General features: G+C 46.2%; 1 protein-coding gene and 1 pseudogene across 2 annotated transcripts in view; both read right to left on the bottom strand.

The window, feature by feature from the left end:
- The window catches only part of INTS3 (integrator complex subunit 3), a 51,499-nt gene extending 45,873 nt beyond the window's left edge, over positions 1–5,626 (bottom strand). The window contains exon 1 of one of the 2 annotated variants that reach the window (XM_053591104.1): positions 4,851–5,626. In XM_053591104.1, the coding sequence (XP_053447079.1) occupies positions 4,851–4,997 (147 nt within the window). In that variant the 5' untranslated portion in view covers positions 4,998–5,626. The remainder of the gene's footprint in view (positions 1–4,850) is intronic. The other variant, XM_053591103.1, reaches the window with a different exon arrangement.
- A 13,922-nt stretch (positions 5,627–19,548) lies between these two features.
- Positions 19,549–23,136, bottom strand: LOC128585498 (ribosome biogenesis protein NSA2 homolog; annotated as a pseudogene).

Below are 23,136 nucleotides of genomic sequence, written 5' to 3'. Positions count from 1 at the left end.
TATTATAAAAATTGGCGGCGCTTGTGGCTCAGTGAGTAGGGCACTGGCCCCATATGCCGAGGGTGGCGGGTTCAAACCCAGCCCCGGCCAAACTGCAACAACAACAAAAAATAGCCGGGCGTTGTGGCGCGCGCCTGTAGTCCCAGCTGCTTGGGAGGCTGAGGCAAGAGAATTGCGTAAGCCTAAGAGTTAGAGGTTGCTGTGAGCCGTGTGACGCCACGGCACTCTACCCGAGGGCGATACAGTGAGACTCTGTCTCTACAAAAAAAAAAAAAGAATTTATTATAAATCATTCAGAGTGACATAAAGACCATGTCTCCTCAAACAGAGCCACAGGAAACCATATCCCGCCAATCAAGCAGGACCCCTCTTCCTCCAGCCTCTGGAGGCCCTTGATAAAAATGGAATCAATCATACATGCAGTTGCCAGCAATCGCTAGCAGAATAGCTCTGTTCAGAGTAAGCCCTCCATGATGGCACCTCAGAGAGCTGAGTAAATATTTAACCATCTGTAGGAGCTCCTGAACTAATTTCTCTAGTACTAAGACTAGCAGACCATGATTTCCATGACAGTAGCAGTAGATGGAATAGGGAATGGGGCAGAGGCCTTTCTGTATACCCAAACCTGGAGACTCAGACTGGACAAGTTGGAGGGTCCCTCTCACCTTTCCATTGCCCCTCCCTCAGCCAGGTGAATATACAGTCTGGTAAAAAGCATACAGTAAATACGGGTGGCCTTGAGGGAACCTACAAAATCCTCAAAGATGCATATTGGTGAGGAGTTACTGAACAAACTGGGTCCCAAGTATCCACAACCAAGAATCACTTGTATATGAAATGATGACTTTAAGAGACAAAAACTGGGGGGCGGCGCCTGTGGCTCAGTGAGTAGGGCGCCAGCCCCATATGCCGAGGGTGGCGGGTTCAAACCCAGCCCCGGCCAAACTGCAACAAAAAAATAGCCGGGCGTTGTGGCGGGCGCCTGTAGTCCCAGCTGCTCAGGAGGCTGAGGCAAGAGAATCGCCTAAGCCCAGGAGTTGGAGGTTGCTGTGAACTGTGTGATGCCACGGCACTCTACCGAGGGCAATAAAGTGAAACTCTGTCTCAAAAAAAAAAAAAAACCCTTTCCCTAGAGATTTCCTCACAAAAAAGACATGACTTATTCCTTGGGAAAAACCTGGTAGGAGCATGCCTCTAACCAAATGCAACCCTGAGACCTCTTCATAGCTGAAGAAGAAATTCTGACTTCTAGGACCACCACTCCTGCTTTCAACCTTACTTTTTTTTTTTTTTTTTTTTTTTGAGACAGAGTCTCATATAGCAACCTGAAACTCTTAGGTTTAAGTGATCCTCCCGCCTCCCACTTTTACTAGAGACAGGGTCTCACTCTTGCTCAGGCTAGTCTTGAACTCCTGAGCTCAGATAATTCACCGGCCTTACCCTCCCAGAGCGATGGGATTATGGGTGTGAGCCACAGGGCTCAGCTTCAACCTGCTAAGTGACTGGACCCCATTGACAGAATAACCAGGAAGTACAAATGCTCATGAGACTATCTAAACTTGTCCAATCTCTGGCACTATTTTTATCTCATTCCCTTCTCAGACTGGGAAAGGGATAGGCAAGAAGACTTCCACCTTCAAAGGGAGAAACAGGGCCAAAGAGAAGAAAGGATATAACAAATGGTCCCTAGGGTAGAAGTTACAGTCCCTGCCCAGGATGCTTTTGACCAGTGTTTCACACTCCAGACCTTTAAGGGTTCTTTCCTAATCACACCCAGCTAAAATGAGCCCAGTCTCTTCATACCCCTTTACCTTCCTTGTGGGCACATTAGCCCAAGCCTTTCTTTTATTTTATTTTTGAGACAGAGCCTCAAGCTGTCACCCTGGGTAGAGCTCTGTGGTATCACAGCTCACAGCAACCTCCAACTCCTGGGCTCAAGCGATTCTTTTGCCTCAGCCTTCCAAGTAGCTTTTACAGGCACCCGTCACAGCACCCAGCTATTTTTTACTTGTAGTTGTCATTATTGTTTGGCAAGCCCGGGCTGGATTCAAATCCGTCAGCTCTGGTGTATGTAGCTGGCGCCTTAGGTGCTTGAGCTATAGGCACTGAGCCAACCCAAACCTTTATGACAAGCTCTGAAAGGCAGACCTTGGATCTCCCCTGTGCTATTTTCCTATCAGACTCAGCACATAGTAAGTATATCTGGTCGGGAAGCTACCTCCATGTTCCTAGGCAATAGGCAGATCTGTTATAGAAAATAACCAAGCAAGGCTGAGGCAAGAGAATCGCTTAAGCCCAGGAGTTGGAGGTTGCTGTGAGCCATGTGATGCCACGGCACTCTACCGAGGGCCATAAAGTGAGACTCTGTCTCTACAAAAAAAAAAAAATAATAATAACCAAGCAAAGGCACTCAGAGGTTGGTCAATTAACACCAGGTCTTGATAACTTCTGTGTGCAAAGATCTGTGAAGAGACCCAACAGGAAGAAACAAGTCTTGTCCTCAGAGACACTCTGGTCTAGTGGGATAACAGAGCCATCCATACACACGGGAAGAAAATAGTGACAAGGCCTGCTGGAAAATTCAAAAGCAAAGGAGAAAGGGTAAAGAAAAGAGTCTGAGACATGTTAGAAAACATCCACATCATGAAGGAGATCAGAAAAGAAAGAAATGCTCCTTCCCTCTCATCCCTGGCAATAGGTGAAAGTTCACTTTCAGCAGTCTATAAAAGTAAGAAGGCTAGGCATGGTGGCTCCTGCCTATAATCCTAGCATTGTGAGAGGCAGAGGTTAGTGAAGTGCTTGAGCTCAGGAATTCGAGACCAGCCTGAGCAAGAGACCCTGTCGCTACTAAAAATAGAATAATTAGCTGGATATTGTGGCAGGAGCCTGTAGTCCCAGCTACTGGGAAGGCTGAGGCAGGAGGATCACTGAGCCCAAGAGTTTGGGTGCTGTGACTACAGTGATGCCACGGCACTCTCCCAGGGTGACACAGTGTGAGACTGTGTCTCAAAAAAAAAAAAATTTTTTTTTTTTTTAATAAAAAAATAAATAAACGGGCAGCACCTGTGGCTCAGTGGGTAGGGCACCAGCCCCATATATTGAGGGTGGCCCCGGCCAAATTGCAGCAAAAAAATAGCCGGGCGTTGTGGCGGGCGCCTGTAGTCCCAGCTATCAGGACGTTGAAGCAAGAGAATCGCCTAAGCCCAAGAGTTGGAGGTTGCTGTGAGCTGTGTGATGCCATGGCACTCTGCTGAGGGCAATAAAGTAAGACTCTGTCTCTACAAAAAAAATAAATAAATAAAAATAAATAAGCAAGAAAATAAACACTTTCTCTCTTCGGCGCTCTCATCCTACCATACCATTTCATTTACTAGCAAATATGTCACTGCTTGAAACAGGATGCTTACTATCCTGTGGTACAAATTAAAGCAGAGACACAATGATCTCTCTAAAAGTCAGGGTGGGGATTCCAACTCTCAGGGTATTTTCCCCTCTACCAACCTGGTGTAGGGATCAGTAAAGCATTGACCTTCTACAAATCTAGAGTGCCAATGCTAGGACACAGAGCTCAATAAATACTCTTGACAGGACAGTGGCCATGTCTAAAAAAGTGGATAATTCAAATTATCACGCAATCCCAAAATTATTTTCATTTGTTTTAGAAATACACTATTTCTAGAAGTACTATTTACATGCCGGATTACATCTACTTAGTTGATAAAAAGACACAACAGAAAACAAATCTGATTTATCTAAAAGTACAGAATTACTTCTGTACAGAAAGCATGATGAAAAGCCAGACTGCAAATAGACATTTGCTAGGGGATAATCCACAAAGTTTCCATCCAACCACCCCTTGATTCACAAAGTTCATTTTTACATCTGTATCTGACTGAACATCTTTTGAAATCTAAACTCCGAGTTTCACCTGTCTGCCCACCCTCTGATAACTAATAAAGAGCAAAAACAAGTCAGAAGTAGGGAAATGGCCAGTGAATAGCCAGGACCTGTTCATTAACTCATCTTGTCCCTGCACAACTACTGAGTTGAATGCATCAGGCCTTACAAAGAGTTGAGCAATCATGTCCCAGTTCCAGATCTCATATACCCAAGTAAGTCACCTCCTGTGGAGCAGTGGAAAGGTGTGCAAACTCAACTCTGGGCTGGCAGGGGCAAGAGGCATAAGTAGGGAGGAACAGGGTCCCTAAAGTCCCCATTCAATTGGATCACATTGCCTCATTCCACCCTCTTTCTCAGCCCACATATATGTTCTCTCCCCTGTGTGTGTGCTACTTGGCTCTGAAGGACAGTCCCTTAGGTCCCATTTTCCCCTCTCATTGCTACAGTTGATGCCACCCAACTAAACACTAGTCACTTTCCTTTAAGTCTTCACTCATTCTGAATGCCCAGCTAACATCACTGGTAATTGACGGTGCCTACAAGAGGTCCACGAAGCCATCTACCCATCTAAGAGCTGCTGCCAACTTCTGCCAGCCCCCAAACACCTATAAAGACACACGTCACTTCTCAACTTGACATATGACAGGGTCGACAGTAAAAATAGCTGTGTTGTGTATGTGGAAAGGAATGTCAAAACTAAATTCGGTAAACACGGATGCAGTATCCCTTCACCAATGCTCCCCACCTATTTTCATGCTAGAGGCTGCTGTTACTATAACAACTGTCCAGGATGTTGGCACACACTTCTTCCTTCAGGAGCAGGAAGCTGGAGCAGTTTGCGTAGCTTTATAAAAAACTTGAAGGCCTCCTCCCCCACCCCCGCCCCACATCCGCTCCAGTATCACTCCTCACCCAGTTTCTTAATTCCCTTTCCCACCCCCCACACCTACCTCCTCTAACTCATCCTTGGCATCCAAACTGGTTGAAAGTAGCAGCCTCCCCCCTCCTGGGGCTCCTGCTCCCGCTCCTCCTCCTCCACCTCCCGCCGCTCCCGGAGCAGCTGCTGCTGCGGTCCCTTTTCCCTTCTGTAACTCCATGGCTGCAGCCAGGAGACAGGAAAAGGTCAGGGAGTGGATGGGTAGAAAGTTCTAGAAATGGAGAACTCCGGGTTGCCAGGGGTCGGGGGCCAGAGGAGCACGCTGCGGCCGAGGAGAGCAAGGGCCCCGTCCCTCCGCGCCTCTCTCCAAGGCCGCACGCGGAGCGGGCGAAGGCGGCGGTGCTCGGGGTCCCGGCTCTGCAGCGGCGCTGCTGAAGGGAAGCCGTTAGCACCAGAGTATGGTGGGGTCGAGGTCTGCGCTCCTACGGGAGGGGAGCAGAGGCCTCCGCCCCTGAAGAAATGGACCTTAAGAGCTTCTGACCTAGAGAAGGGAAAACCTTAAGTTTTTACCCCTTTTCCTGGTGGGGGGAAAAGAGGAGTCCTGCCCCTTAAGCAGGGGATAGGAAGCCTTCCTGGCTGGTGCCCTGAGGGCTGGGGGAGTGAGGTTCCTTTAGATCCGGCCCTTAGGAGGTGAAGGTGAGGCAGTAAGCGCTATAGGAGGACACGGAGGACCAGCGTCTCCCTGTAACACCATACACAGGCCGCCATGGTGGAAGGGAAGGGGGTGGAGGGCCGAGGGCGGCAGCGGGGGAAGGGGGAGGGGGAATCGTCGCGGCCCGCGCCGGAAGTGAGCCGGCGCTGCCCTTGTCCTCCGCCAATGGCGGCTTCCGCGGCGGAGCCGCGTCTCCAAGGTGCAGGAAGACCGCCACTGACAGGTCTTTTCCTTGGCGGCCAATTGTACTGAAGACAAGAGAACCCGATCTGATGGGCACCCAACGTGCCCAATCGCATCTCTCTTTTGCTTTCAGGGGCGGGCCGGCCAGCAGCGGTGTGGGTGGGAATATCTGACGATCAGGAAGGAGAGGGGCGCGTCTGTGTACGTGCATGCTCCTTCGTGGTGTAGCCGCCTGCCCTCTTGCTCCTTTCTAGAACTTAGTTGGGTGTGGGAACCGCGCGTTCTGTCTGCGTGGCCTTGGGAGACGCGAAGCAATGCAGGGAGAGGGAGTGGAGCCCTGTCCTTAAACAATCAGGTCAAAGGCCATCGCAGGGTATGGAACCAGCTCCCAGAGCTGAGTGTATCGCGGGGGCAAGTGCGTGCGCCCACTCAAGTGCGGTTATCAGGCAGAATGCAAGAAAGCGCTTTGACCCACTTGTGCAAAACATTATCAATAGAATCATGCCAGCACTAGCCCTAGCAAAAATTTCCTAAATCGGGGCGGCGCCTGTGGCTCAGTGTGTAGGGTGTCGTCCTCTTATACCGAGGGTGGTGGGTTCAAACCCGGCCCTGGCCAAACTGCAACAACGAAAATAGCCAGGTGTTGTTGCGGGCACCTGTAGTCCCAACTACTTGGGAGATTTGAGGCAAGAGAATCGCCTAACCCCAGGAGTTGGAGGTTGCTGTGAGCTGTGACGCTACGGCACTCTACCCAGGGCAATAAAATGATACTCTGTCTCTACAAAAAAAAAAAAATTTTTTTGCTAAATCATGGAATCATTCCTCTTTGAGTATTTGAGACTGATCCGCGTCACTGAAGTCATTGTACTCCCTCTAATGGTCCGGGATAGAACGTTAATGCGTTGTGAGCTCATTCTTGATCTGTGCTTCACAATAGCATTTTCCGTGTTTTCAAGAGCATTTTAAGATTCTTAAGAGACTCAAAGACAGATCATATTTCAGTGTTTTTATTTTGTTATCTTTATTTTCATATTTCACTGTTTTAAAAAGGATTATTATCTAGGGCGGCGCCTGTGGCTCAAGGAGTAGGGCGCCGGTCCCATATGCCGGAAGTGGCGGGTTCAAACCTAGCCCCGGCCAAAAACCAAAAAAAAAAAAAGAAGGATTATTATCTGGCATGGTGGTGCGCCCCTTTTCTCCCAGCTACTAGGGAGGCTGGGGTTTGAGACTACAGTGAGCTATGACGAGCTCACTGGACTCCAACCTGGGCGACAAAGATCCTATCTCAAAAAGAAAAAATCAATACCCCTCCTTGTTTTGCTTAATGTAAATTGGAGTCGAGGGCTACCTACCTGTTAGCTTTGAGATTTTATGGATAGGAGATCACTGTAGCGATACTAGTTATCACTGCTGTACAGCCAGTTCTATTTTTCCACTTGTAATGACCTGACAATTTAACTTCATAGAACCTCCATAGTTGCCCACCTCCTTAAGTTGACCTAATTTTCATAGACTAGACATGCATCACATGTATGTATCAGTATACAGCAGGCCTAGTTCCTTATGTTGACCACCTCCATATGCTGACCAGTTTGTTATAGTCCTTTGGATGGTCAACTTACAGAGGTTCTACTGTATAAATAGTCTATCTCTGGAAGCATACACAAAACCCCATAATACTGGTTTTCTCCAGGTAAGAGACTGGATGACTGGGACATGGAGTGGGAGAGAAACTTAATATTTTACTGTGTGAGTTTTCATGATTTTTAAGATAAGCACCATGTACATGTAGTGATTATTATTTTTTTTTTTGTAGAGACAGAGTCTCATCCTATGGCCCTCGGTAGAGTGCCGTGGCCTCACACAGCTCACAGCAACCTCCAACTCCTGGGCTTAGGCGATTCTCTTGCCTCAGCCTCCCGAGTAGCTGGGACTACAGGCGCCCACCACAACGCCCGGCTATTTTTTGGTTGCAGTCTGGCCGGGGCTGGGCTTGAACCCGCCACCCTCGGTATATGGGGCCGGCACCCTACCGACTGAGCCACAGGTGCCGCCCATGTAGTGATTATTTAAATCTGAACTTAAAAGATGGCACCTTGGGTGGCGCCTGTGGCTCAGTGAGTAGGGCGCTGGCCCCATATACTGAGGGTGGCGGGTTCAAACCCAGCCCCCGCCAAACTGCAACCAAAAAATAGCCGAGCGATGTGGCGGGTGCCTATAGTCCCAGCTGCTCTGGAGGCTGAGGCAGGAGAATCGCTGCAGCCCAAGAGCTAGAGGTTGCTGTGAGTCCTGTGACATCATGGCACTCTACTGAAGGCAATAAAGTGAGACTCTGTCTCTACAAAAAAAAAAGATGGCACCTGTGACTCAGTGAGTAGGGCACGGGCCCCATACACGGAGGGTGGCATGTTGGAACTCCGTCCCGGCCAAACTGCAACAAAAAATAGCCCAGTGTTGTGGCGGGTGCCTATAGTCCCAGCTACTCCAGAGGCTGAGGCAAGAGAATCGCTTAAGCCCAAGAAAGAACTGGAGGTTGCTGTGAGCTGTGATGCTATAGCACTCTACCAAGGGCGACAAAGTGATACTCTGTCTCTAAACAAAAAATAATAAATCTGACTAATATTTTAAGAGGAGGGCGGCACCTGTGGCTCAGTCGGTAGGGTGCCGGCCCAATATACTTAGGGTGGCGGGTTCAAACCCAGCCCCGGCCGAACTGCAACAAAAAAATAGCCGGGTGTTGTGGCGGGCACCTGTAGTCCCGGCTACTTGGGAGGCTGAGGCAAGAGAATCGCTTAAGCCCAGGAGTTGGAGGTTGCTGTGAGCTATGTGATGCCATGGCACTCTACCTAGGGCCATAAAGTGAAACTCTGTCTCTACAAAAAATATATATATATATATATATTTTAAGAGGAAATGTATTTACCCTTCTCTAGTAGCTTACCTGATGGTCAGGGTACACATTATAGTTCTTACATACATATTAATAAAGTTACACCTTACATCTACCAGAGGCCTGCTATGTCCCAGGCAACAATCCAAATACTTTGTGTTGTAATTCATTTATACCTTGAGTTAAGTATTACTATCTTTCCCACTTTCCAGATGAAGAAACTGAGGCTCGGTACCTGTAGCTCAGCGACTAGGGCGCCAGCCACATACACGGGGCTGGCAGGTTCAAACCCAGCTAGGGCCTGCCAAAACAATGACAATTACAACAACAATAAAAAAAATAGCCAGGTGCTGTGGCAGGTGCCTGTAGTCCCACCTACTTGGGAGGCTGAGTCAAGAGAATCGCTTAAGCCCAAGAGTGTGAGGTTGCTGTAAGCTGTGATGTGACGGCACTCTACTGAGGGCGACTTAGTGAGACTCTGTCTCAAAAAAAAAGAGAAAGAAACCGAGGCACTTAATTTAATAATTTTTCCAGATCACTTAGCTTAGGACATATCAAGAGTTATGATGTGAACCCAAGGGGCCTGGCCCCAGAACATGCCCAATGCCTTTTTGTTAATACAAAGTAGAAAACAGAGTGGTGATTTGGGAAATTTCAACTTTTCAAAAATAAAATCATTTTTAGGGTGGTGCCTGTGGCTCAAAGGAGTAGGGTGCCAGCCCCATAAGCCGGAGGTGGTGGGTTCAAACCCAGCCCTGGCCAAAAATTACAAAAAAAAAAGAAAGAAAATCATTTTTGCTGTAATAAACTTCAAAAAGTTTGTAACACCTTTCTCTAACTCAAAGCACCTAGCCCTATTAACCATGTTAAATCTTAAATAATTAATAAATTATAAATAAAAATGAATCGGCATTTAGGAATACTTGACTCACTGATTCATTATTAGAAAAGCTTCTAGAAGCTTGACATTGTCCTCCCAATTGCTCCATTTGTGTCAGTGTCAGCATATGCCCCTCTGCCCCCAGCAACGTAAGAGCAGAAGCTTGTTATTGACATTCATCCTTTTTTTCTTAGAAATATCTCTGGAATGTGTTCCTCCCTTCTGGCCAATGCTATATACATATATATATATATATATATATATATATATATATATATATACACACACACACACACATTGTAGATGTATCTCTTTAGGGAGTCCAGTGGATTCCAGTCCATTCAAAATCCTGCTACTTCTCTAATCTTTTCTTCTTGAAACAGAGTCTCACTTTGTCACCCTTGGTAGAATGCTATGGTGTCGCAGCTCACAGCAACCTCAACTCTTGGGCTTAAGTGATCCTCTTGCCTCAGCCTCCCAAGTAGCTGGGACTACAGGTGCCCGCCACAACGCCCAGCAATTTTTTTGTTACTGTTGTCATTGTTGTTTAGCAGGCAGTGGCCCGGTTTGAACCCACTAGCCCTGGTATATATGGCCGGCGCCCTAACCACTGAGCTACGGCACTGAGCCTTAAATATTTGTTTTTTTTTTTTTTTTTTTTTTTTTTTTTTTAATTTGGCCGGGGCTGGGTTTGAACCCGCCACCTCCGGCATATGGGACCGGCGCCCTACCCGCTGAGCCACAGGCACCGCCCGAACCTTAAATATTTGTAAAGACATATCCACAACATTTGCTTTGTTTGCTTGTTTCAATTAGTCTTTATTTATTTATTTATTTATTTTTATTTTTTTTTTGTAGAAACAGAGTCTCACTTTGTGGCCCTCGGTAGAGTGCCATGGCATCACACAGCTCACAGCAACCTCCAACTCCTGGGCTTAAGCGATTCTCTTGCCTCAGCCTCCCGAGTAGCTGGGACTACAGGCGCCCGCCACAACGCCCGGCTATTTTTTGGTTGCAGTTAAGCCGGGGCCAGGTTTGAACCCGCCACCCTCAGTATATGGAGCCAGCACCCTACCGACTGAGCCACAGGCGCCGCCCCACAATTAGTCTTTTAATAAGATTGGAATTAGAAAAAAACCTGTAGGGCGGTGCCTGTGGCTCAGTGAGCAGGGCGCCAGCCCCATATACTGAGGGTGGCGGGTTCAAACCCGGCCCCGGCCAAACTGCAACAGAAAAATAGCTGGGCGTTGTGGCGGGTGCCTGTAGTCCCAGCTACTCTGGAGGCTAGGCAGGAGAATCGCCTAGGCCCAGGAGTTGGAGGTTGCTGTGAGCTGTGTGACGCCATGGCACTCTACTGAGGGTGATAAAGTGAAACTCTGTCTCTACAAAAAAAAAAAAAAAAAGAAAGAAAGAAAAAGAAAAAAAACCTGTACAGGCTTGGCGCCTGTAGCTCAGTGGCTAGGGCGCCAGCCACATAAACTAAACTGGGGCTGGCAGTTTTGAACCTGGCCCGGGCCTGCCAAACAACAATGACAACTACAACAACAAAAAAAATAGTTGGGTGTTGTGGCAGATGCCTGTAATCTCAGCTACTTGGGAGGCTGAGGCAAGAGAATCGCTTAAGCCCAAGAGTTTGAGGTTACTGTGAGCTGTGATTCCACCACACTCCACCAAGGGTGACATACTGAGACTCTGTTTGAAAAGAAAAATAAAAAAACCTATACAGTCAGTGCAATTCTTAGTAATAAAAACAAAGCTAAGGGCATCACCCTACCAGACTTTAGGCTATACTACAAGACCATAGTGATCAAAATAGCATGGTATTGTCACAATAATAGAGACATAGACATTTGGAACCAAATAGAAAACCATGAGATGAAACTAACATCTTAACAGCCACCTGATCTTTGATAATATCAAACAAGAACACACACTGGGAGAAAATACCTATTCAATAAATGTTGCTGGGAGAACTGAATAACCACATGTAAAAGACGGAAACCGGACCTCCACCTTTCACCACTCACAAAAATTGATTCAAGATGGATAAAAGCAGCCAGGGCACTCTACCAAGGGTGACAAAGTGACTCTGTCTCAAAAAAAAAGAAAAGAGGGTGGTGCCTGTGGCTCAGTGAGTGGAGCACCGGCCCCATATACTGAGAGTGGCAGGTTCAAACCTGGCCCCAGTCAAACTGCAACAACAACAAAAAAATAGCCATGTGGTGTTGCAGGCATCTGTAATCCCAGCTACTCGGGAGGCTTAGGCAAGAGAATCACCTAAGCCCAAGAGCTGGAGGTTGCTGTGAGTCCTGTGATGTCATGGCGCTCTACCAAGGGCAATAAAGTGAGACTCTGTCTCTACAAAATAAATAAATAAATAAATAAACTGAACAGGGTGGCGCCTGTGGCTCAGTGAGTAGGGTGCTGGCCCCATATACTGGGGGTGGCGAGTTCAAACCCAGCCCCGGCTGAACTGCAACCAAAAAATAGCCGGGCATTGTGGTGGGCGCCTGTAGTGCCAGCTGCTCAGGAGGCTGAGGCAGGAGAATCACGGAAGCCCAAGAGCTAGAGGTTGCTGTGAGTCCTGTAACATCATGGCACTCTACCGAAGGTGGTAAAGTGAGACTCTGTCTCTACAAAAAAAAAAAAAAACTGGGTGGCGCCTGTGGCTCAGTGAGTAGGGCGCCAGCCGCATATACCGAGGGTAGTGGGTTCAAACCCAGCCCCAGCTGAACTGCAACCAAAAAATAGCCAGGCGTTGTAGCAGGCGTCTGTAGTCCCAGCTGCTCGGGAGGCTGAGGCAGGAGAATCACGGAAGCCCAAGAGCTAGAGGTTGCTGTGAGTCCTGTGACATCATGGTACTCTACCGAAGGCGGTAAAGTGAGACTCTGTCTCTACAAAAAACAAACAAACAAAAAAAACTATGAACAAATTCCTATGCACACTGCACATATCTTATTTTGAAATAAAAATCAAAACGGGAACAAATACAATATTTAAAATGAAGAACAAGTAAAGTTAAATCAACAAACTTACCAGTATTTCTTTTTTTTTTTTTTTTGTAGAGACCGAGTCTCACCGTACCGCCCTCAGCTAGAGTGCCGTGGCGTCACACGGCTCACAGCAACCTCTTAACTCTTGGGCTTACGCGATTCTCCTGCCTCAGCCTCCCAAGCAGCTGGGACTACAGGCGCCCGCCACAACGCCCGGCTATTTCTTGGTTGCAGTTTGGCCTGGGCTGGGTTCGAACCCGCCACTCTCGGCATATGGGGCTGGCGCCCTACTCACTGAGCCTGGGGCTGGCGCCCTACTCACTGAGCCACAGGCGCCGCCCTACTTACCGGTATTTCAATGGGAACTATGGGCCTGCTTTTGCCTAATGAGATGGTCAATGTCCGGTTCCATATTTGTCACTGCTAGTCGTAACAAGTGATGCAAGTGTGCATCCGTTAGTCTAGATCTGGTTGGAGATTTCGGAGGTTTCATTCTGGAAAAAGTCTGTTCATAGACATAAGTGATGCCAAAGATGGTTGCCATTTTGAGTGCATGGTTCCTGAGATTAGGGTATGTCTCAGAGGGGAAAGATGCATAGAAATTAGGAAGGCTGCTTGACTTGAATGCATCTTTCAGAGAGTCACAGTTCTGCAGTTCAGCCAGTTCCATTTGGTAAACTGTATCCACATTTTCTTTTTTCTTTTTTTTTTTTTTGTAGAGACAGAGTCTCACTTTATGGCCCTGAGTAGAGTGCGGTGGCCTCACACAGCTCACGGCAACCTCCAACTCCTGGGCTTAAGCGATTCTCTTGCCTCAGCCTCCCGAGTAGCTGGGACCACAGGCGCCCGCCACCACGTCCGGCTATTTTTTGGTTGCAGTTTGGGCTGGGTTTGAACCCGCCACCCTCGGTATATGGGGCCGGTGCCCTACTGACTGAGCCACAGGTGCCGCCCTGTATCCACATTTTCAATGTCAGTAGAAAATGGGTTGCGGAAAGCTGTATGTCCTGTTCATGGAGATGAAGCTCTTTAAATCTAAATTAGAACTCCTTTTGCAACTTTTCCAGTGAATCCACACATGTTTTGTTTGGGAATGTAACCAATGGTTTTTCCACTAACAGATTTTGAGTTGTGGGGAGATGGCAGAAATTTTCCTCCTTCACTTGTTTGATGAGGAGGCCTGATTTTACTTCAAATGCTTTCACATGTGATTGCATATCACCGATGAGCTTCCCCTTTCCTTGAAGTTGCACATTGAAACTATTGAGTAGTTCTGCTGTCAGAAAGGCGAGGTGCCATTTCCACTCTGCATCACTGAGCTCTGGTACTTCTTTGTTTTTTGAAAGCAGAAAAGCTGTAATCTGTGGAAGTAAGTCATAGAAATGTTTCAAAACTCTCCCTCGACTCAGCCAATGGACTTCTGTGTGGTACAGAACATCTTCATAGACAATATTTAGCTCAGACAGAAATTCCTGAAATTGTGGTTTAATGCATTAGCTGTAATGAAGTTAACACAAGATACCACAATTTTCTTTTTTTTTTTTTTCCTTTTGGCCGGGGCTAGGTTTGAACCCGCCACCTCTGGCATATGGGACTAGCGCCCTACTCCTTGAGCCACAGGCGCCGCCCCACAATTTTCAAAATAGAGTCCCACTTCAGTGATTTACTACACAGTGCTTATTTGAGAATGGTTATGCTTGTCCATCTCTTGGTTAATGCGAGCAATTATTCCTTTCTTTTTTTTTTTTTTTTGCTTTTTTTTGGCTGAGGCTGGCTTTGAGTCCACCACCTCCGGCACATGGGGCTGGCACCCTACTCCTTTGAGCCACAGGCACCACCCCAGCAATTACTCCTTTCTTAGACCCCACTATGCTACGAGCACCATCAGTTGTCACACTGGCTAGTTTAGCCCAGTCCAGCTCCAAACCATTCACAGTTTGGCAAACCTTTTTTTTTTTTTTTTTTTTTTTTTATTTTTTTTTTTGGCAAACCTTTTCATAGATATCCTCTCCTATAGTTGTTCCTTTGATGCTTTGCAGTGCAGCAAGCTCTTCTGTGATTTTGAAATAGTCATTCATCCCACAAATAAAAATTAGAAGTTGTGCAGAATAACAAACATCATTACTTTCGTCGAGTGCCAAGGAAAAATAGGAAAGTTTTTTTGCAGAGTTTTGCAAATGCTGATGCAAATTGTCTCCCATTTCTTCAATCCTTCATGTAATTCTAGGTCCTGAAAGACTCACTGTACTAAATAAATCAGCCTTCTCTGGACATAATCACTTTGGCAATAGAAAGAAGGCATTCTTTAACAAATTCTCCCTCCACTAATGGTCTGCCAGTGCATGCTATTAGCTTGGCAACTTGAAAACTGCTCGCAGTGATGAAATATTTAGCTGCTCTGCTTCACAAAAGTATTTTGCTGAGTTGTCAATGTATTTTTCAGTTTTAATATTTTATCTTTTCTCACTTCTCTGACCAAATAATCATATTTATCTTTAAGTTTGATAGTGTCAACGCAAATTGTCTTCTTTGAACACAGACCCTATATTCTGGCATATCAAACACACAGCACTTTCCTTGTACTGCATGAAAAAGTAATCATAAGTCCACTGTTCTTTGAATATCCTACACTCTGAGTCAATTTTTCTCTTTCTTGATATCATTGTTTCCTAGGGATTCCAAATTGCTATTAGTAAAATACCAATATATATATACAGCACTCCAAAAACAATATACCAGCAATAACTTTGCCCACACAGATAGACTGCACTGCCCATCAATGCAGTCTGATCAGTGCCCATCAATGCAGCCTTGCCAGTCCACATCATTTCAGCCTCACCAGTGCCCATATTGGTGGAAGTCCACTTTTACCTCAGGCTCACACTGGTGTGGTGTGGTAACTGGCACGATTACAGAGCCAGTTCCTCCACCATCTTTCCAGTACACATTAGCCTGTGCAAACCTCACTGCCATCTATGAACTCACACAGGAATCTGTGAGAAGACCCATGTGATCAGATTCCAGCAGGAAAAAAGAAGGCACATATGCCTTTTTTTCCCGAAGTTTTTTTTTTTTTTTTTTTTTTGCGGTTTTTGGCCAGGGCTGGGTTTGAACCCGCCACCTCTGGCATATGGGGCTAGTGCCTTACTCCTTTGAGCCACAGGCACTGCCCCTTTCTTCCAAATCTAATGCGAGTTCAGCCATATGCTTGTATGGCTGAACTCGCACTGCTCAGAGATTGCAACAGTGTGACCGGGGCTTACAAGCACACAACATACAACATCATACACAACTGAATATCAATCAGAATATAAATGCACTTACTGTCAATTAAATTGGGTTTCCTACTCCTTGGCTGTCTGCAGAGCCAGATTAAGTTCCCATGGGGCCCTAGGCAGATTACCAGTTTGGGGCCCCCATGCCATAACACTGAGCACTGACCATTTGCATTAACACTGACTGCAGACAATTTGCATTACCACTGAGTGCTGACCATTTGCATTAACACTGAGCACTTATAATTATCATTACCACTGAGCACTGACTATTCGCATTACCTCTGAGCACTGACCATTTGCATTATCACTGTCATGCAACCCCCCCCCAGAAACCACCCCCAACCAACTAACCAACTTTAAAAAAAAGGCTCTCCGGGCAGCACCTGTGGCTCAGTTGATAGGGCGCCAGCCCCATATACCGAGGATGGCGGGTTTGAACCCAGCCCCAGCCAAACTGCAACAAAAAAATAGCCGTGCATGGGTGGTGCCTGTGGCTCAAGGAGTAGGGTGCCAGTCCCATATGCCAGAGGTGGTGGGTTCAAACCCAGCCCCGGCCAAAAAAAAAAAAAAAAAAAACCACAACAACAAAAATAGCCGTGCATTGTGGCGGGCGCCTGTAGTCCCAGCTGCTCAGGAGGCTGAGGCAAGAGAATCGTGTAAGCCCAGGAGTTGGAGGTTGCTGTGAGCTGTGACCCCATAGCATTCTACCGAGGGCAATGAAATGAGACTCTGTCTCTACCAAAAAAAAAAAAAAGGCTCTCCTAACTTCAAAAAAAAAAAAGCACCCCTATCTGAAAAAAAAAAAAGACCTCCTAACTTCAGGAAAAAACGGCCCCCCTTAACCGCAAAGAAAAAACCCTACTAACTGCAAAAAAAATAGACCTCCTAACTTAAAAAAAAAAATAAATCCTAACTTGTTCTTACTGTGGTCCTAGGCAGCAGCAGGCTCTGCACAGGCAAGCTGGTGACTAGTTTGATCACACCCGAGATTGAGAGGAGCCAGAGAGAAGGAGGGGAGTCAGAGAGTATGGCACACATTCCACACATGCGCACTGCAGCCCGGGATGAGTCGGCTGCTAAGCAGGACAGGCAGCTGCAGCAAAAACACCCGTAGGCCAGATATATGTCCCTGGAGGGCTGCATGTGGCCCACGGGCCGTAGTTTGAGGACTCCTGCCCTATATCACTGGGAAAGAGACATGAATAGAACCTTCTCTAAGAAATACAGATGAAGCCAACAATCCCATATATCAATGGGCAAGAGACATGAATAGAACTTTCTCTAAAGACGACAGACGAATGGCTAACAAACACATGAAAAAATGTTCATCATCTCTATATATTAGAGAAATGCAAATCAAAACAACCCTGAGATATCATCTAACCCCAGTGAGAATGGCCCATATCTCAAAATCTCAAAACTGCAGATGCTGGCGTGGATGTGGAGAGAAGGAAACACTTTTACACTGCTGGTGGGACTGCAAACTAGTACAACCTTTCTGGAAGGAAGTATGGAGAAACCTCAAAGCACTCAAGCTAGACCTCCCATTTGATCCTGCAATCCCATTACTGGGCATCTACCCAGAAGGAAAAAAATCCTTTTATCATAAGGACACTTGTACTAGACTGTTTATTGCAGCTCAATTTACAATCGCCAAAATGTGGAAATAGCCTAAATGCCCACCAACCCAGAAATGGATTAACAAGCTGTGGTATATGTATACCATGGAATACTATTCAGCCATTAAAAAAATGGAGACTTTACATCCTTCGTATTAACCTGGATGGACGTGGAAGACATTATTCTTAGTAAAGCATCACAAGAATGGAGAAGCATGAATCCTATGTACTCAATTTTGATATGAGGACAATTAATGACAATTAAGGTTATGGGGGGGGAAGCAGAAAGAGGGACGGAGGGAGGGGGGTGGGGCCTTGGTGTGTGTCACAGTTTATGGGGGCAAGACATGATTGCAAGAGGGACTTTACCTAACAATTGCAATCAGTGTAACCTGGCTTATTGTACCCTCAATGAATCCCCAACAATAAAAAAAAAAAAAAAAAGAAATACACATGAATGGCTAATAAACTTATGAAAAAATAGTCATCGTCCCTAATGATCATAGAAATGCAGATCAAAACCACCCAGAGATAGCACATAACTCCAGTAAGGTTAGCCCTCATTACAAAGTCCCAAAGCTACAAATTCTGGGGTGGACTGCAAACTCTTATAGCCTCTTTGGAAAGAAATACATTACAAAGTCCCAAAGCTGCAAATTCTGGGGTGGACTGCAAACTCATATAGCCTCTTTGGAAAGAAATATGGACAATCCTGTAAGATCTCAGATCTCCCATTTGACCTAGCAATCCCACTACTAGGCATCAACCCAGAAGAAAAAAATCCTTTTACCATAAGGACATTTGCACTAGATTGTTTGTTGAAGCTCAATTTACAAGGATGTGGAAACAACCTAAATGCCCATCAACTCAGGAATAGGTTAACAAATTGTGGTATATGCATACCATGGAAATACTATGCAGCCATACAAAAGATGGTGACTTCACATCTTTTGTAATATCCTGGATACAGCTGAAATATATTATATATTCTCTTAGTAAACTAATACAAGAATGGAAAAGCAAATATCCAATGTATTCAATACTAATATGATGATCCAAGGCATGCCCAAATAGGAAAAGGCCTCATTTTGATTCAAGTTGTGGGGAGAGGTAACAAGGGTGGGGGAGGGGGTTGGGGGCACTCTCACTGAATGGACATGGGATGGGGAGGTTGGCACACCTTTTGTATGTGGGATACAACCACTAGACAAACTCTACCTAATAAAATCAAAATTTTTTTTTTTTTTTTTTGTAGAGACGGAGTCTCACTGTACCGCCCTCGGGTAGAGTGCCGTGGTGTCACACGGCTCACAGCAACCTCCAACTCTTGGGCTTACCTCAGCCTCCCGAGGAGCTGGGACTACAGGCGCGCGCCACAACGCCCGGCTATTTTTCTGTTGCAGTTTGGCCGGGGCTGGGTCCGAACCCGCCACCCTCGGCATATGGGGCCGGCGCCCTGCTCACTGAGCCACAGGCGCCGCCCACAAAATCAAATATTTGACCTGCTTGCTTATGCTCTCACATTAAACAAATAAATTTACTTAAAAATTTTTTTTTAAACTGGACCACTTTAAAGTTTTGTACAGTTTAATAAATAGTTCTTTTAATGACTGCAGACATGTAAGACTGTTTGGTAGCATTCAGAAACATCACAGTAACGCTGGTTTTCTTTTTCTTTTCTTTATTTATTTATTTATTTTTTTTTGTAGAGACAGAGTCTCACTGTACCACCCTCGGGTAGAGGGCCGTGGCGTCACACAGCTCACAGCAACCTCTAACTCTTGGGCTTACACAATTCTCTTGCCTCAGCCTCCCAAGCAGCTGGGACTACAGGCGCCTGCCACAACGCCCGGCTATTTTTTGGATGCAGTTTGGCCGGGGCTGGGTTTGAACCCTCCACCCTCGGTATATGGGGCTGGCGCCCTACTCACTGAGCCACAGGCACCGCCCTCTTTTTCTTTCTTTCTTTTTCTTTTTTTTTTTGTAGAGACAGAGTCTCACTTTGTGGCCCTGAGTAGAGTGCCATGACGTCACAGGACTCACAGAAACCTCCAGCTCTTGGGCTTCGGCGATTGTCCTGCCTCAGCCTCCCGAGCAGCTGGGACTACAGGCACCCGCCACAACACCCGGCTATTTTTGTTGCAGTTCAGCCAGGGCTGGGTTTGAACCTGTCACCCTCGGTATATGGGGCCACCCAATGCTGGTTTTCTCAATTGTCGTGTGATCTTCAACAAGTTACTTGTGTGAAATGGTTATCAAACCAGTAAGACTGCATTTATGCATCCATCATTTTCAGGATTGTTAGTAACCTGGGCATATTTCCCCCAAATACCTTGCCCCCTTGTGTCACAAGGCCCAGCTCACTCACATTGACCTCAGTGACAGTCCCTTTGGTAATAACACCCAAAGTTGTATATAATGGGGATGAAGGATTCTTCTTTACACTAAGTATTGGCAGGCAAAAGGTAGCTTTCAGTTCAGGATGTGTTACATGGGCCTTCTTGAAAGGCAAGCCCATTGGCCTGATGAATCTTTCATATTTAGCTGGTTTTCTTGTAAAGCCATCTCCAGCAAAGCAGACTTTAGTAACCATCCTCTTCCATGCTTCTTTCTCTTTCTTGTTCGAATAACTTTTAGTACTCTGTTTCTCCCTGGGCACGAACTTTGGGCAGAGGGACTTCCCATTTTCCCACTTTCTCTTTTCGTTTTTGTTTAATCATATTGGACAGTACTTTGGCTCGGATTGTCCCTCTCTGTCCAACAGATAGGCAGGTACTGCTCCCTGTGGAGGCTTTTCAGCATTCTTTTGTTTGGTGTTTCTCTTTTCATGCATCTTAATAGTCGTTTTCATTTGTATTTTCTCAGCATGGCGCTGTTTATGGTAGAGCTTAGCCTTCAGACCAATCATCTTCTTTGCCTTCTTTGGCCGTTCATGAGCCTCTGGACTTTCTTTTTTTCTCTTTTTCTCATGGTAATCCAAGCAATAATCATAGCGTTTACGGTGTAATTCAATATATTCTCAATATATTCATTTTGTGGCATGATGGGCGCAGCCTCTGGGATACAAAGACCCTGTCAATCTTAGGGACTCTCAGATCCAGGGGCCGACTCCACACAGGACTGCCGCGACAGGAAAAGCAATTTATTTAAAATTTTTAAAAAACATGTGAAATCAATTAAACTGAATCTTCAACTCCAAAACAAAGTAAGTTATTTATACACTAGAAACCAATACCATGTTTAATATTTTACAAAATATAAAAGAAATCCCACGGCATTTAATGGTAAAAATATGGATGATCAAAGTAAGACAAATCACTGATCAAAGAGACTTAAGAAATTATTTTATTTTAGACCTTTTTTAAAAACTTTCTTACATGTCTTCTTTTCTTTTTTTTTTTTTTTGAGACAGAGTTTCACTTATTAACCCTCTGTAGAGTGCGGTGCTGTCATAGCTCACAGCAACCTCCAAATCCTTGGGCTTAGGCGATTCTCTTGCCTCAGCCTCCGAAGTAGCTGGGATTACAGGTGCCCGCCACAATGCCCAGCTATTTTCTTGTTGTAATTTGGCCAGAGCTGGGTTTGAACACACCACCCTCCATATATGGGGCCGGCGCCCTACCCACTGAGCCATAGGCGTCGCCCACTTGTCTTCTAGTTGTGTGATTAATTAAACTTCTTTCTTTCTTTCTTTTTTTTGAGACAGAGTCTCACTATGTCACCCTTAGCAAAGTGCTGTGGCATCACAGCTCACAGCAATGCTTGGGCTTAAGCGATTCTCTTGCCTCAGCCTCCCAAGTAGCTGGGACTACAGGCGCCCACCACAATGCTCAGCTGTTTTTTTGTTGCAGTTGTTTAGCTGGCCCAGGCCGGGTTGGGACCCACCACCCTCGGTGTACGTGGCTGGTGCAGTAACCACTGTGTAACAGGCACTAAGCCTTAAACTTCTTTCTTTAAATTAAAAAACAAAAATAGGGGGCGGCACCTGTGGCTCAGTCGGTAGGGCGCCGGCCCCATATACCGAGGGTGGCGGGTTCAAACCCGGCCCCGGCCAAACTGCAGCCAAAAAATAGCCGGGCGTTGTGGCGGGTGCCTGTAGTCCCAGCTACTCGGGAGGCTGAGGCAAGAGAATCACCTTAAGACCAGGAGTTGGAGGTTGCTGTGAGCTGTGTGAGGCCACGGCACTCTACCGAGGGCCATGAAGTGAGACTCTGTCTCTACAAAAAAAAAAAAAAATAGGCTCGGCACCCATAGCTCAGTGGCCAAAGCACTGGCCACATACACCAGAGCTGGCAGGTTTGAACCCTACATGGGCCAGCTAAAACTGAGAGAGGATACTCGAGAAGGGTGAGGTCTAGAAGAACAGGTCTTCTCAAGGAGACCACAAGATACACATGCAGGGTCCTCTCTACGGTGTCTCAGCTCTTGGGAATTTGTAAACTTAACTTCCTGAAACTTGGAAATTTCCAAGTTCTGTGAAATCCTGTAGTTCTGTAGGGACGGGAATAGCATCTCCCACTTGATTCAAACTGGCCAATGAGAAGGGTACCTGTGGGGTGGAACTTTTTGACTGTCAATAAAAAGGGAAAGACTAAGGTAGTCGGAGAGCATGGCCATTTGGAATTCTTCTATGCCGTAAGCTCCGGCTGGTGAATAAAGCCCTTCCTCTTATAAACGTGGTGTTTGGGTGCTCTTTCTCTCCATTGGGCCTTGTCTTCCTGCAACAAAACAACAATGACAACTGTAGCAAAAAAATCGCCGGGGCTTGGCGCCTGTAGCTCAGCGGCAAGGGTGCCAGCCACATACACCGGGACTGGCAGGGTCAAATCCAGCCCGCCCCGGCCTGCCAAATAACAAAGACAACTACAACATAAAACTCACTGGGCATTGTTGCAGGCACCTGTAATCCTAGCTACTTAGGAGGCTGAGGCAAGAGAATCACTTAAGCCCAAGAGTTTGAGGTTGCTGTGAGCTATGATGCTATGGCATTCTACCCAGAGCGACAGCTTGAGACTCTGTCTCAAAAAAAAAAAAAAAAAGAAGGGCGGCGCCTGTGGCTCAACGGGTAGGGCGCCGGTCCCATATGCCGGAGGTGGCGGGTTCAAGCCCAGCCCCGGCCAAAAATAAAAAAAAAAAAAAAAAAAAGAAAAGAAAAAATATTTTACCCCCAAATATACTTCTTTGACATAATTTGAGATGGCTGTTTAGAGGATTTACAAACAAGCATTCCTACAAACTTGTCCTTTGCTGGGGAGATTTGCATCTGTATAGAAAATCTGCACTGAGGCAGCCAGGTTTTCTCTGAAGACTGCCCTCCCACAGATCCATGAATTAACTGAGAGAAGGCTGGGCCTGGTGGCTCACGCCTGTAATCCTAGCACTTGGGAGGCTGAGGCAGGTAGATTGCCTGAGCTCACAGGTTCGAGACCAGCCTGAGCCAGAGCAAGACCCCCATCTCCAAAAAATAGCCAGGCGCTGTGGCGGGTGTCTATAGTCTCAGCTACTTGGGAGGCTGAGGCAAGAGGATCATGTTAACCAAAGAGTTTGGGGTTGCTGTGAGCTATGACACCATAGCACTCTACCAAGGGTGACCAGTGAGACTCTGTCTAAAAAAAAAAAATAAATAAATAAGATTAACTCAGACTGTGACACCTTTAAAAATCAGGACAAAAAAATAAATAAATAAAAATAAAAAATCAGAAGGACATTTCCCATCACTTTCTCTGAGAGATTCTGCTTGTAAGATTTTATACACATAAACTACCTTTGCTAATCAGGTTTCTTTTCCCTGCTTCCCATAACAT

This window comes from Nycticebus coucang, chromosome 5 (genome assembly GCF_027406575.1).
Source record: "Nycticebus coucang isolate mNycCou1 chromosome 5, mNycCou1.pri, whole genome shotgun sequence".
NCBI lineage: Eukaryota > Metazoa > Chordata > Mammalia > Primates > Lorisidae > Nycticebus > Nycticebus coucang.
Note: the sequence above shows the minus strand (reverse complement) of the source record. Positions and strands in the feature narration are given on the sequence as shown.